Consider the following 14,648-nt stretch of genomic DNA (forward strand, 5'->3'; position numbering starts at 1 on the left):
ATCAACGTTTTTCATGGTTTTCTACGGTTTAAAGGAATTTAGAATTAAATTATAAGAAATGACTGTAATATTTTTTCTGTCTATTCGAAACAACATAAAAAAATGTGGTGCACACTGTTAAATAACCCGCTACGCGCGTTATTCAGTGTCCACCAAATTTTTTATGTTATTTCTTCATAGACAGAAAAAAAATACAATCATTCCTTAACTACTTCGAACAAATACAGTAACAGATATTCGACATGAGAAACGTAATCGTTTGTATTCTAGTCACATTTAAAGGGGTTGTAATGCTATATGTGTGTCTTAATCAACATTTTCTACAGACATAACAAAGGTACCACTTCAATACATGTATGTCGATTTTCTTTGTCTTGAACTATCCGTGTAGCATTAATTCAAAATTTACCTGGAGACGACCGATTATCATTCTTAACTTTTAATATTTTGTACATGGTTATTCATTAAAACAAAACCATTTTTTCACATCTCCTTTGCGATCTCTCTAATACATATACATGTATATATAATATTGATATATAAAACTTATGACGTGACCAAGCTTTAAAAATCTTGAAAGGTATAAAAAGTAACAAAGTGCATTACGCTTTGTTCAAATATATTTTGTAATTATTTTGACTATTTTTGAATACATAATTACGACCGCGTGTTAAAATAATTGTTAACATTTTTCGACTATATCATAATTCATAATTTTAGATAGGTGTCACTCACTCTCTTTTGTATAAGGTGTCATCGTATTGAAATCAAAGACCACCACTTGTAAAATTCAAGATTTCTGTTTGACAAAGTATAACGTTGAATCAAAGATTTTTTATCATGAGTATTTAATGCCCTATTTGGACCATTGTTTACTTTTACGATGATTAAGATTGGGTAAGAGGACACTGTTCAAGGTGTTGGAATCTTTAAATGCTTGATCAAATTTAATCAGCGTTTAAGATCGAGTTCGTAAACTAAAAGATTGTAAATTTAGAAACAGGTCGAAGTTTGAAGATTAATAATAAACAACTATATTTCAATGTAAAAGTTGAGTACTATTTTAGGCTCTTGAAAGAATTATGCACCTTTGCGTTTAGTGAATGGAATGAATTCTCCATATGTCAAATGCAAGTCAGTGTTTCTTTTTTTTTTCTTCTTCTAATATGTTTTGGGCTTTTTGCAGAGTGTGTTTTTATTTAAAACGCGAGGTGAATTGTGGGGAGAGTCTATATCTGTTTTCGTTATAACTTACAATTACAATGTAAGCACGGTATTTTATTCCTGGTAGGTTCTATAAAGCACATTCTGCAATAAAACATGCATCCATCTCAGGGAGAAAAAATGGTTTAATACATTCTTGACCTTCTGCTGTTGTGTTTTTTTCTATGGTCGGGTTGTTGTCTCTTTGGCACATTCCCCATTTCGATTCTCAATTATATATATATATATATATATATCTACAGATGTTTTTTACAAGAACAGTCGCATAATCTAATTTTACCGATTGTGTCATATCCCCGTTTGTGACATTGGCCTGCACTGTTGTTTCCTATGAGAGGTGGTGCATGCGTACCAGGAGACACTCAGCCTGCCGAACAACCGTTCTTGCTCGCTTTGGATTTCATGCATTTTCATCAGTTTTTGTTAGCTCCCTTAGTTTGTATCTTTGGAATCGACTTATTAGGTTTTTAACATTGGTAAAAAACTGTTACCTAAATTTCCGAATGAAGATGTGGTATGAGTGTCAAAGAGACAACTTTCCATCCAGGTCAAATTTTTTGTCGAGCCTGCAACTTTTGTCGCAGAAAGCTCGACATAGGGATAGTGATCCGACGGCGGCGGCAGCGGCGTTAGCTAACTTCTTACAAACTTTTTTTTTGAGAAGGTGGAAGACTTGGATGCTTCATACTTTGTATATAGATGCTTTATACTACACAGTTTCCATCTGTCACATGTCCATTGTCCTTGAAAAAGTGTGTAATGTTAATTACTTTCTTACTATGAGTAATATGATAACTATATTTGGTATGTGCGTGCCTTGCAAGGTCCTCATGTCTGTCAGACAGTGTTCACTTGACCTCGACCTCATGCATTTATTAGATCAGAGAACAAGGTTAAGTTTTGGTGGTTAATTCCATATCTCAGATACCATAAGCAATATATCTAGTATATTTGGTGTATGGAAGGATTGTAAGGTGTACATGTCCAACTGGAGTTGTCATCTGACCTTCACCTCATTTTCATGGTTCAGTGGTTATAGATAAGTTTTTGTGTTTTGTTCTGATTGTCTTATACTGTATGCAATAGGTCAACTACTAAGTATATTTGGTGCATGGAATGATTGTAAGATGTACATGTCTAGCTGGCAGGTGCCTATCATCTCACCTTGACCACGTTTTCATGGTTTAGTGGTAAAAGTTAAGTTTTTGAGTTTTGGTCTTTCCTTCTAATACTATATGCAATAGGTCAACTATGTTTGGTGTATGGAAATATTTTATGATGTACATGTCAGTCTCGCAGGTTATATTTGATTGTGAGTGACCCATTTTCACATTTCATTGCTCATCGCCAATGTTTTGTGTTTTGGTCTGTTTTTCTTAAAACAATAAGCAATAGGTCTACTACCGTAATTTTGTTGTATTGAAGTATTGTAAGCTGTACATGTCTGCCGGGCATGGTTCCCGACCTCATGTGCATGGTTCATTGGTCAATGTTTAGTTTTCTTGATTAAGTCGGTTTCTTAAAAACAATAAGCAATTGGTCAACTATATTTGGTGTATTGAATTGTTGTATGATGTACATATATTTCTTGTTAGGTTGATATGACCTTGGCCTCATTTGCTTGAATAATGCCAAGTTAAGTTTATGTGATAGTTGTAGTAAAGCTTTAAATTTAGGACTATCAACATAATATCAATGATCAGTATATAAGGTGAGACATTTCACCGTGTGCATTCTTGTTGAAAGTACACCACTGTAGGTCAAAGTACGGTCTTCAACACCGATCAGAGTCTTGGCTCACACCAAACACCAAGCTATAAAGGGCCCCAAAAATTACTGTGTAAAACTATTCAAACGGGGAAACCGACGGTATAATTTAAAGAAAAAAGCGAGAAACGAGAAACATTTATGAAACACATCAACAAAAGAAAACCACTTCACACTAGGTTATTATCGTCCTCCTTTAGTTTGTTGTTCTTTAATTGGTTTTATGTTTGTCTTCGAATAGAGATTTTCGACTGGTTACTTGGTATCTTCGAACGATTTGTTGAATCATTGTTCACAGTGAAATTGATGAAAGCATTGCAAGTTAGATAATTTAAAGTGAATGTGCGTCAGTAAAACAGAATAAGTGTGCTAACTTTATCAACCAGGACATAATTGAATTGACTCGGGCTTATAACATTGGTCAATAAAATATTCATCATAAAGATTAGTTTTCATTTGTTTTATATAACTGTTTCCTTTTAACAAGCTATGAAAATACCACCGCTGGCAAGCTGGCAAGCTGTAAAATTAGAAACTTCGTCTCTAAAACGTATTTTCAACGTTAAAAAGAGAGAAAACTGTTTTGTACAAAAACAATCATAAACTTTCAATTTGCAAATTTTTGAGAAAAAAAAATGATTGTTAACCACTTATTTGGTGTGTTTGAGCTTTTGAGATTTTGCCATTTGCTTAAGCTGGGGTCACACATTCACGATTTTTACTGCCGTCCTTGACAGGACCATTCCCGATTAAAATTTGTCAAAAGTCTGATCAAGATCCTGTGAATCGTGGATGGAAATTCGATTTGTATCTTTCGCCAGGTAAAATTCGACCGAGTCTGTCACGACTGCGTCCCGATTCTACCGAATGTAATCCGACAGAGATCAGATAGTGACAAGACAGTGAACCGACGCTGACGGAAGTTATCCGTTCGAAAACTGCCGGCATAATCGGGATGATCAGGTACTGTCGGAACGTAATCCTATCACGGTCCGCTCTATCGCATTGCAAACGGCTTTGTCTGGTCTCAGTCGTATTGTATTCTGTTATTGTCGGGACTTCTCCAGATCATTCCCGCTCAACAGGACACCGTCCCAAATACACAGAACATTGTTAGGAATTCGATCCGATACAGCAGAATCTGTCACGACATAGGCACGATTGCAATCCGACTAGAAAAAATCGGCTGAGTTTCCCCGAATGTTACGGGACGCACCTAACTGTCGGGGTGCTTTGCCGAACTATTCGGACCCTTCCCGACCAGTAGGAATCTGTTACGAACTAAAACGACTGCGTTCAGACAATAATGGGACATTCCAGATAATTGAGGATACTAATCCGACTTTTTCACTTTTCGTGTCGTATCGCTGTCTGATCTCAAACGGGAGCAATAATCGGCAATGTGTGAACCCCGCATTAGGGACTTTCCGTTTCGAATTAACCTCTGAGTTCGGGTTTTTTGTTGTTTTACTTTGATATCAACCTCGGGTATCGTCATCAATGTATATTGGTTATGTTAGCATACTAAACAGTCAACTGAATGCTTATGTCACTTCTTTCATTCACAAAATGGACAATTTTTCACATCTATATAATATATTTAAAGTTAGTTTCCGTCAATTGGCAATAAGGTTATAATAATTTAGAAGATAATGTACTCCAATTGTTCTACCAATAAACCTAAATCTTTATGTTATCAACAAATTCCGTAATACATTAATGTATATTTCATGTTGGTCAGATAACAAAAGGACATCGATTAGCCATTGATTGACAGTTAGGACAGCAGATGGTCTGTTAAACATTTAATGATTTAAAACCATGTTAAAAATGTTCGATTTAAATCTATCAGCGTTTATTCCAACTTGATCCCTTTAAGAAATTGGAACGGACTTCTTTTTGTTTTGAATATTTAAATAATACAAAACAATTACTGTTTTGTCATATGTTAATTGGTATATATTGTCGTACAATGAGTTTAAAATCAGCACAATAATAAAGATGGACGATAATAATACCGATTCGTTACAGATTCGGAAAATGGCTTCTCCAAAAAGTCCAGCTGACAGACAAAAGAGAAGAATAAAGGACTTGGATGAAAAATGGAAAATGCTTTTTAACGAGGTATGTCATCTGCTCTAATAATTGCATTTTATTATTTCTTATCGTAAGCTACCTATATATTTTATGAAATATTAATCGCAGGATTAAATGCAGTAAATGGCACATAATTGTGCTAAACCTGACTACTGTTAGCGGCCATCTGGACCTTGCAGTGAGGTATCAGCTTTGTATTTTGCTGAAGGTTTCGCTGACTTTGAGATGAGGGACAGCAATGCAAATGCTTTTGAAGTTGGTTTCTTTTTTTTTTTAATTAAATTTAATAATTCTACATATATGATTTTTGTGAGCTTAACATTCCTTCTGCTATGGTCAGATTTGACACTGACAACAAACAAAGTCGTGATACAACTGCAATGTTTATCAGGCTTAGCTGTCAAACATAAGATGCATAATCGAATTAGCGAGAAAAGACGAACAAGACGACGAAAAGATAAAAAGGTCCACTGGCCAAACACCTCATTAAAACACTTAAATAAGTTTGAACAACACGAACCAAACCAAAAACTTTGGGTTACCATATATGTGGTCTCGCAGAATAAGGCAATTACCCGGAAAAAAACCCATTATAACTCCATTTTGACGTGCTGTTGTTTTTTGCACGTAAAATTTTAAAATTCATATTAATTTTTTTTCATTTTCCTTTCATTGACTTATATGTTATATTCGAAAAAAATTCTTTAAATTTAGAAACAACGTCCACCTTTGTACAGCGTCGAGAAGTATATTGAATACCTTCGGAAATTCACAGAAAATCCTCCTACCGATGATTCCTCCTACAGTAAAGGGAGCACCAGGTCTAACTCATCCACCGGGAGTTCACACTCTGGAACCGGTTCAGAACAACAAATTTCTTATCTACTGAAGAAGCTCAAACTCGACTTAAAGATGTCGTATGACAGGTATAACTTTTTTTATTTATTTTTAAAAAAACTTAAACTTATTCTTATAGGTTAAGAATAAGTTTATCAGTTTTACAATGTTACTTATGGTTCTATCTTTGGATATTGCGCAAACTAATCCGTCTATGTGATGATAATTTAATACAATATTGGTCAATGCATAATTCTACAGAAGAACCACAACGCAAAGAGGAAAAAAAATTGTGAATCGGTTTTATATTTGTTTTTTACTTTCTTTTAATTTGTTATATTCATAGATGTTACACTCATCTACATACATAATTTTATAATTATGTATGTTGTCGGAAAAATGTGATTGTATTCAAGCTTTCGAAACGGGACAAAAAAACGGATCTCGCCGAGCTTTTCTCCCGTTTCGTAGTGTGCTAAAATTATACATCTTTTGTAAAATAGTTATCTAAAAAAAAAAATACCGACTTAGACTGAAAATTATGCTCATTTAATTTCGTTATTCTAAATTAATAGGGTCATTTAACTGATCAACTGTATAAAGTAGTTACAAAATAAATCTTGATTTCAGACAAGACAAGACAAATTCTTGATTCTCAGACACAATTTTTCACCGATGGATTCAAGGACATCTATGATCAAATAGATTAAGTTTTCAAAAGAGTTATTGTCAGCCTCATTAAAGAAATAAAATGCAATTAAAATATAGTTTACTAAATATACGAGATTTAAAATACAAATAAAATATAGTTGTACATAAATACTAAATTGTTTACATCGGTTGTATTATATGTATGAGAATGAGTTTCTTGTGTATCATTAAAAACATATTTTGTCCATTTAAGCAGGTTAACATTCCGATATAAGATCACAAAAAGGGTCAGATATCTGTGATGTTCTGCGAGTTATTAACGTATATATTGTATGGAAGACATAAAGGAAAATTTAATTCAGACATCAAATTTTTTATGGATGATATTTTGTGTACTTTTCATTTCATAAATTAAACTTATTCAGTTTTGTTTAATATACTAACTGTTCGACGGGTCTTATATTTTTAAAGTATGACAGGGCAAGTTTTATTGCAATTCCTATAAACTTTTACGATTGTGAAATGGATGTGAAAACCACCTTAAAGATCGAACTCTGACTTCATTTTGACCTGCCCTCTATCTCCTTCCATGTAATTCAAAACAAATATATAAGGATTATATATACAGATAAAATTTATATTTATTTTATTATCGAAATTGATAATAAAAAAGAATAAAATATTGAAATTATTTACAACCCAACCAACGCCCACACACGTATAAAAACATACTTGGAATACAAACACAGTAAATTTTTAATTTGTTTTTCAGATTTTTAGAGAATTTCATAAGCAGTCCTAATAACGGTTTAGTTCTGCTGCTCACATTGTTGAAAAATATTCAGAAATTTACCAGAGACGATATGAAAAGAACTGCCAGAGAAAAATTACAATCGAAAAAACGTGCAATGGTAAGTGGTGACACACATTATAATAGTATTAGAGATAAAAATCATGTGAGGTCTTCTTCCTAAAAATGTTTATAATAGTCACCTTGAGCCTCATGTATTTCCCGATTCCTCATTAACATGACATAAAAAAAGGCGAAAGATACCAAAGGAAGAATAAAACCCGCATAAGTCGAAAATAGAACGACAAAATTCTGGGGAAAAAAGAAAAAAGACTGAAAGACCGACAATATTAAGCAAATCACTACAAAAAGTTTACATGCATGTTGCATCTGTTGTGTTGTTAATGGTCAGGACAAACTCGGTTGAAAGTGTAACTGATCAGACAAGCGAGAAAAAAGGACAGACATGTGATTTCAATAAGTTTGCCATGCATGTATGTGGCTTTCTACATGAAAACCTATTCTTTCTTTGCTAATAATAAATGAATAAGCAAAATGCCAAACAAACATGCAGGATAATCAATGCAAGTTTCTTTGAGATTTTTTTTTTATATAAAACATTTTTAACGAAATTGGATGAAAATTAAAGATACCCTTTTTAACTTCGGTAGGTATATAAAGGTGTGTCTGATCTTGTTATTATGTAACGTGTCTGGGGTCCGTACCCGAGTTGATTCTCGAGATCTGAGACTTGTATATTTGCTTATTGTTTATAATTTCTCTCTTACTCTCTCTCTCTCTGCTCATTAAAGCTCCTCCAGCTCAATGATTATTCAGCCTTACTGGCTTACTGACTCTATAGGTCAATTAAATAGCAAGATCTACTTGCTCACTAGCTCTGTAGCTCTTAGCTCAACAGACTCACTAGCGCTGTAGCTCCACTGGCTCACAAATTGTCGCTCTTTCCGCTTTATCTTTATCAACGAAGCTCTCTAAGCTCTCTAGCTCTTATGTTTCTCTCGATACAGCTCACTTATAGCTTAAGGTAATACTTCTGCTAAGTTTCAGTTATTGGAAAGACTAGAGCAGTGAATCCAATGTTTGGAACTATAAGCAGGTATTTATCTTATCACTTATACTTGTGATCTGATCGTAATACCGACCCCGACTGACTGCTGACGGCTGTTTATATACCCCTGGATGATTGGGATATACCACTTTTGGACAATACCATTATCCTATATTGCCTAGTAACGAGGGTGTATCAACCCTGGATGAGTCGACCTTTATTGGACTGTGCCATATTGAGCATATCATAGTAACAAGGGATGTAAAGTAATGAAACGATAATATCTTATCTCAATGAAGATATTACGGTACCCGATGACCATAAAAATACCATTTATATTGTTATTACATCTCACGCTGAGGATTCTTCATACAAGTCAACTCATTTGCCAGTTTATAAAATAGTCAGAGATATATGCATAACTACTTGAATTGGAAAGTAGAATATAGTCCGAAATAATGCAAGTTATCAGATGATTAACCTCACTGTAACTTTAATAAAATGTAACTTATTAATACGATGAAGTTTAAGGTAAATATTAAGACAAATAAAGAAATTGTAACTGTACCTTATAATTCCAATGTTTTGATGTTTAGGGTTCAAATAGGAAAGGGGACAGTAACTACTGACTTCGCCCTTTTTAATGCATAGTCGTCCCATAGCCTTTCGTCACAATTACATCTACACAATTTTTCTAAGACATAATCTATGATTTGAAAGTTTCAGTTTTTACAATTAATAAAACGTCCATACATTGTATCATATCATGATGTTCAAACTTTATATTTTCTTAAAAGTTTTTTCTTCTTTATTTTACAGATAGAAGAGTTAGAATGTGTAATGTGCATCAAATTTTGTCTCCGTTACAGGGTATGTTAACAGTCTGAATTACGAATGAAATTTATAATCACACCTTGAGTTTGTGAGTTTTACAATAAGACTTTGTCGCCATGATACACATGTAGAAAACCTGAATTGTGCTTTAAATGGCATAATACCAAACCCACAATCTACTATAATTCAATAAAAAGTAGAATCATCATGCATATAAAATCTCACTCTATTTTTTTCAGGGTTCAGTTAAGATTTTACTAGAGGTGCCGTATGGTTTAGAAAATGTTGCCGAGGCTTTACTTAGTTCAAATGTCATGGCAAGATGTACTGCTCTGGAGGTACGCTAGATAATCGTTAAGAAACGACTCGTTAGCTCTGAAATTCTATATCATATATATAAAAAAAAACATTTTCAATTAATTCTGATTAATTAAGATTAATTTTACAGTTGTTTAACCATTCCTTTTTTTTAGAGGGGAGTTATAAGTAATGTATATGGAAGGTTTTTTTTCAATTTTTAGAGAAATTTTTAGAATACATCCATGTTAAGGATTATTGTGTATTAAGTTAAGTATACTTCAAATATCAGAAATCATTTTTTTTTAAAGATTCATTTTCTTTAAGGTTATGAGTAAAGTATTGATGGAAGATGAAGGTTTCCATAGAGACCTAGAATGCTTTTCTTACTTTCGACTAAAGAACTGTGAACCGGTCAGGTTTAAGTTTCTGATCAACATGCTAATGACGGCTGGTTCCAGTGCAATACAAGTCTCATTTCAGGTATGTACATTATTGACTTGTTAAAAGTGTGTCTTTCTATGATATGATGTTACACTATTGTTCAAGGAAAGGGTGAAGGTTGGTGCCTATTAAAACGTGTAAAACCGCTGCATTTGTTTGCACCTGTCCGAAGTCAGGAACCTGATGTTCAGTGGTTGTCGTTTGTAGATCTGGTTTATAAATGTTTCTCGTTTCTCGTTTTTTTTTATATGGAATAGACCGTTGGTTTTCCCGTTTGAATGGTTTTACATTGGGCTTTTAGGGGGAGGGGCTGCGTGCTGTTCGGTGTGAGACAAGGCTCCGTGTTATAGACCGTACTTTGACCAATTATGGTTTACTTTTACAAATTAGGACTTGGATGGAGAGTTGTCTCATTGGCACTCATACCACATCTTCTTATATCTATATACATTTGTACATATTGTTTTTCTAATTTTAAACATAAACCAACCATTAAATAATTGTACGTTAAGCTGGGGCAATCGGTCTCTTTAGCTGTATCAGATTGTTTGTTCTCTTAAGCAGTTTTACATAAGTTTTGATTACCTGAGGAGACTGTTACTATATTTTAGGTCGTATTCGTAATTCAATGATTTACAAAATATTCTTAAAAAATGTAATTTTAATAAAGTCTACATGCAAATGTTTTATTGTATAGAGGAACAAACCGTGGTTATATCTTATTTTCTAAAACTACATGTATTGTTTCGCATGATTATTTACATGTCGAAAAAAAGAAAGTTGTGTGAATATAATAAGTGTTCATCTTTTACTTCAGTAATGAGCTACTGCCTTAGCTAATTTCACTGCAAGGCTTAATTTAGAGGCAATAGCATTTGTCAAATGTATTATGTGGTATTCATTACAATTTCAAATTAACATTTCCAAGTTCCTTTCTTTCAGCTTTGTTGTATGAAGTTTATAAATTCCCTTCTTACCTCTTCGCCCGATGGTAACACACGGATTTTTCTCCAATCAGAAGTGGAGAGTGCTGGTTTAGATATAAAATCTTTGTTATCGGTATGTTACAAGTACATTGAAAAACACTACAGTCATTCATAAAACGAAAATTTTCTTAGTAATACAGGTTATTAAATGTAAATACATGTAGTATATACAGAATCAATCCCATTGACTGACCGCCGCAGCAATAGTCGTTTTGACTGTTTGGATACGCATAACGGTTGATGTACAAACAGCAGAATACGCTTACTCTGTAGATGCACCCAGTCTCACTTCTTTCTGATTTTTGATGACTAAATAAAAGACACAGATACTAGATGGACATTCAAATTCATAAGTCGAAAATAACCATGGCTAAATCAAAAACACTTTTAAACAGCAACAATAAACTAACAGACACACTATAGATCACAAAACACATTCATAGAAAACTAAAGACTAAACAATACGAACTCACCGAAAACTAGCGATGATTTCGGGTGCTCCGAAAGGGAAAGCAGATCCTGCCCGGCTTGCAGCACCCGTCTTGTGGCTCATTTTAGTACAGATTCTCTCAGTGTGTGTTGCTTTCTTCGATTCGTCTTGTCTGATTTAATTTAATACGATATTTGATCATCGGCTAACTACTGTTACCTTAATTTATCACACATTTATAACAATAGATAAATAGTTGCACAAAAGTGAATTTGGAAACTGTCAATGTTGTTGAACAATAAATGAATGGTACTTTTACTTTGTAACTAATGATACATGTCTAAAAAAAAATCAAGACGAAGCGCATTAAACTATTCAACGTTCAATATTATAAATAAAGATGAATAAATAAAACTAAAGAATTATCAAAAAATAATACTGCTGTAATTTTACGAGTTTTACATTTTGTCTAAGCTACAAGTGTGGACACTTGTAATGTCTGGGGAGCGAATGTGGATAACAACTTGCTTTCTACAATATTACATTGTACGTGTCCACACTAAAAAATATCTCGAACTTTTGTTTTAAATTATGTTTAATTTATAGTAATAATAAAATTGAGAATGGAAATGGAGAATGTGCCAAAGAGACAACAACCCGACCATAGAAAAAAACAAATGCATTTTAACATGAAATTGAGAATGAAAATGTGTAATATGACAAGTAGACACCAACAACTGCGTGTGTTTAACCACATACTAGCCTTGTTCATGTTTCGTTATATCATGTGTCTATAATTTTCATTTGAATATAAATTTTAAGAGCGTGGAGATGAAATCGACTGACGAAAAAGACGAATTAAGAAAAGAAATAATAGATTACAGGAACAGTCTTTTAGATGTGGACCAGTTGTTAGAATCCCATGAAACTTTATACAAGTTAAACATTGAACTACAACAAAGGGTAAGCTTCAATACTAATGTGTAAATTTAATTAAGAAAACATCAACACTTTGAGTTAGTCAATGTAATCGACCTCATATAAAAAAGAAGATGTGGTATGATTGCCAATGCGACAACTATCCACAAAAGACCAAAATGACACAGACATTAACAACTATAGGTCTCATGCATGTATAACTATTTTTTTAAAGCAAAATACACCAATTTTCAATCTTCATTAATCGTTTTATGAATTAATTAGTCCGTTTTGATTGGAATTTATAACTCTGGTGGATTGTAGCCAGAATTGGTTTTTTTTTAAAGTTTTGAAAACTGTGGCAATTACACAATATCACACAATACGCATACATGGAATATGCTGTGGTTCCACGAAACGTGAAATAAATTTAAAAAAAAAGAAATATCAAATTGTTTGGGTTGGGAAATATAACGATTTAAGAGACTATTGATTTGTAAACTGGTGCGATGACATTATATAAAAGTTATTTGGAATATAAATTCGTGAAAACAATTGCATACCTTAATAAATAAAGACAACAGTAGTAAACCGCTGTTCGAAACTCATGAATCGATTGAAAAAAAATTCGGGTTACAACTAAAACTGAGGGAAACGCATCAAATAAAAGAGGAGAACAACGACACAACAGAAACACGACATTAAAATGTTACACTCACAGAAACCAACTATAATATAACAATGGCCATTTTCCTGACTTGGAACAGGACATATTAAGAAAAGAAATAGTGGTTTGAACCTGGTTTTGTGGCATACAAAACCGTCCGTTTTTATGGCAATGTTAAATATAACATTAAAAACATATTCATATTAATAAAAATCACTTCTTCAATTATAACTCTTTGTTTTTTGGTTAAACTAGTGACATGTATAGAGTGTAGAGTAGCGTATTAGAAAATTTTGTACGTTTTGAAGTTAAATAAACTACATGTATTTACAACTTAAGATAATAACAGTTTATCAAAAAAAATATATTTGTAGGTGTTTGAACTTCAATCACAGTTACAGGTAAATATAGATTTTACTACTGTATGGAATGTGATACGATGTTTCGTCATTCTTTTTCTGTTTTCGCTCATTGTCGATACCAGATATCCTGTTTTCTATTGAAAGGAAGCAAATGAGATTTGCGGCTATGTTATCGATCAGATGAAACGGTATTGCAAATATTATGAAAATAAACTAAGGCAACCAAACTATCTAACACTTTATAAGTGTTCACATCATAACCAATCTCAAATTGCCAAAACCTAAATGGACTTGTTTTTGTGATATCGTGATCGCCACTAGCGCGGAAGGTCATGGGTTTGATCCCCGACCGGGTCAAACCAAAGTCTTAACAAATTCCTTTTGTAACGTCTTCGCTACGTGGCCTGTGAAAACATATATATATGTGTCTCTGCTGAGCACAAAGCATTTGTAATAAGTGACTGGTCGTTTTGTACTCGAAATTATTGTACTGGTAATGTGACAGTATTGTATTCATGTGAATTATAACCTTGTGAACTTGTACCTTTATATACAAATGTTTATATCCATATCACATTTACATCCTCTCGCCTTGATATGCATTAACCTTTTTTGTTACGTTCAACACTAAAACTTCATCGTCAAATTGTTTCACTGCAATATATAACCAATTCTAATCATTTATTTTGTTATTATTATAAATACCAAAAAAATTGTCTTGATAAGTCCACATAAAGAAGCATATATATTTAAATGTATTTATAAATTGATGATATGTTTTCACTGTACAGTTGTCTAGAAGATTACAGCAAAACCAAGAACCAGATAATATTGTCCATGCTTACCATAAACAGCAAAGTCCTGAACCGGAAACCATTCAAGGATTGGAAGAGTTAGATCAACTACTAGATTCTATAGATTCAGATAGTAACCATTCTTTTGAAGGTATGTTTAGTTTGCACGCGTACCATATAATTTAGGACAAATATGATATGCGTTTCATACACACATAAAATGTTTCTGGAAAAAGCAGCATCCAGTACGTTTGAGACAAACATCTTGGAAAGCCATAAAACGTTTAAATAATAGAAAAGATAATACGTATTTATCATTTAAAATATAAACTCGTCGATAGTGTTATTGCATCAGAAGACTTTCATAGGTAGTCAAATATATGCATGTTTGAAATTTTAAGTTTGATATTTACAGAAAATGGCATTTTATAAGTGACAAATTATTTTGATAACATAAAGCGTTCCTGGTAAATATTCAAGC

The 14,648-nt window shown here is 33.0% G+C and overlaps 1 protein-coding gene across 1 annotated transcript in view; it reads left to right on the forward strand.

Moving 5' to 3' along the window:
- Nucleotides 1-14,648, forward strand: part of LOC139489182 (formin-like protein 3) — a 37,094-nt gene that overhangs the window by 10,423 nt on the left and 12,023 nt on the right. Inside the window, exons 2-11 of the mRNA XM_071275361.1 lie at nt 5,023-5,115; nt 5,803-6,014; nt 7,349-7,487; nt 9,255-9,305; nt 9,509-9,607; nt 9,894-10,049; nt 10,953-11,069; nt 12,249-12,389; nt 13,386-13,412; nt 14,165-14,318. Of these exons, the coding sequence (XP_071131462.1) occupies nt 5,032-5,115; nt 5,803-6,014; nt 7,349-7,487; nt 9,255-9,305; nt 9,509-9,607; nt 9,894-10,049; nt 10,953-11,069; nt 12,249-12,389; nt 13,386-13,412; nt 14,165-14,318 (1,180 nt within the window). The 5' untranslated portion in view covers nt 5,023-5,031. The remainder of the gene's footprint in view (nt 1-5,022; nt 5,116-5,802; nt 6,015-7,348; nt 7,488-9,254; nt 9,306-9,508; nt 9,608-9,893; nt 10,050-10,952; nt 11,070-12,248; nt 12,390-13,385; nt 13,413-14,164; nt 14,319-14,648) is intronic.

Source organism: Mytilus edulis, chromosome 9 (genome assembly GCF_963676685.1).
Source record: "Mytilus edulis chromosome 9, xbMytEdul2.2, whole genome shotgun sequence".
NCBI classification, from domain to species: domain Eukaryota; kingdom Metazoa; phylum Mollusca; class Bivalvia; order Mytilida; family Mytilidae; genus Mytilus; species Mytilus edulis.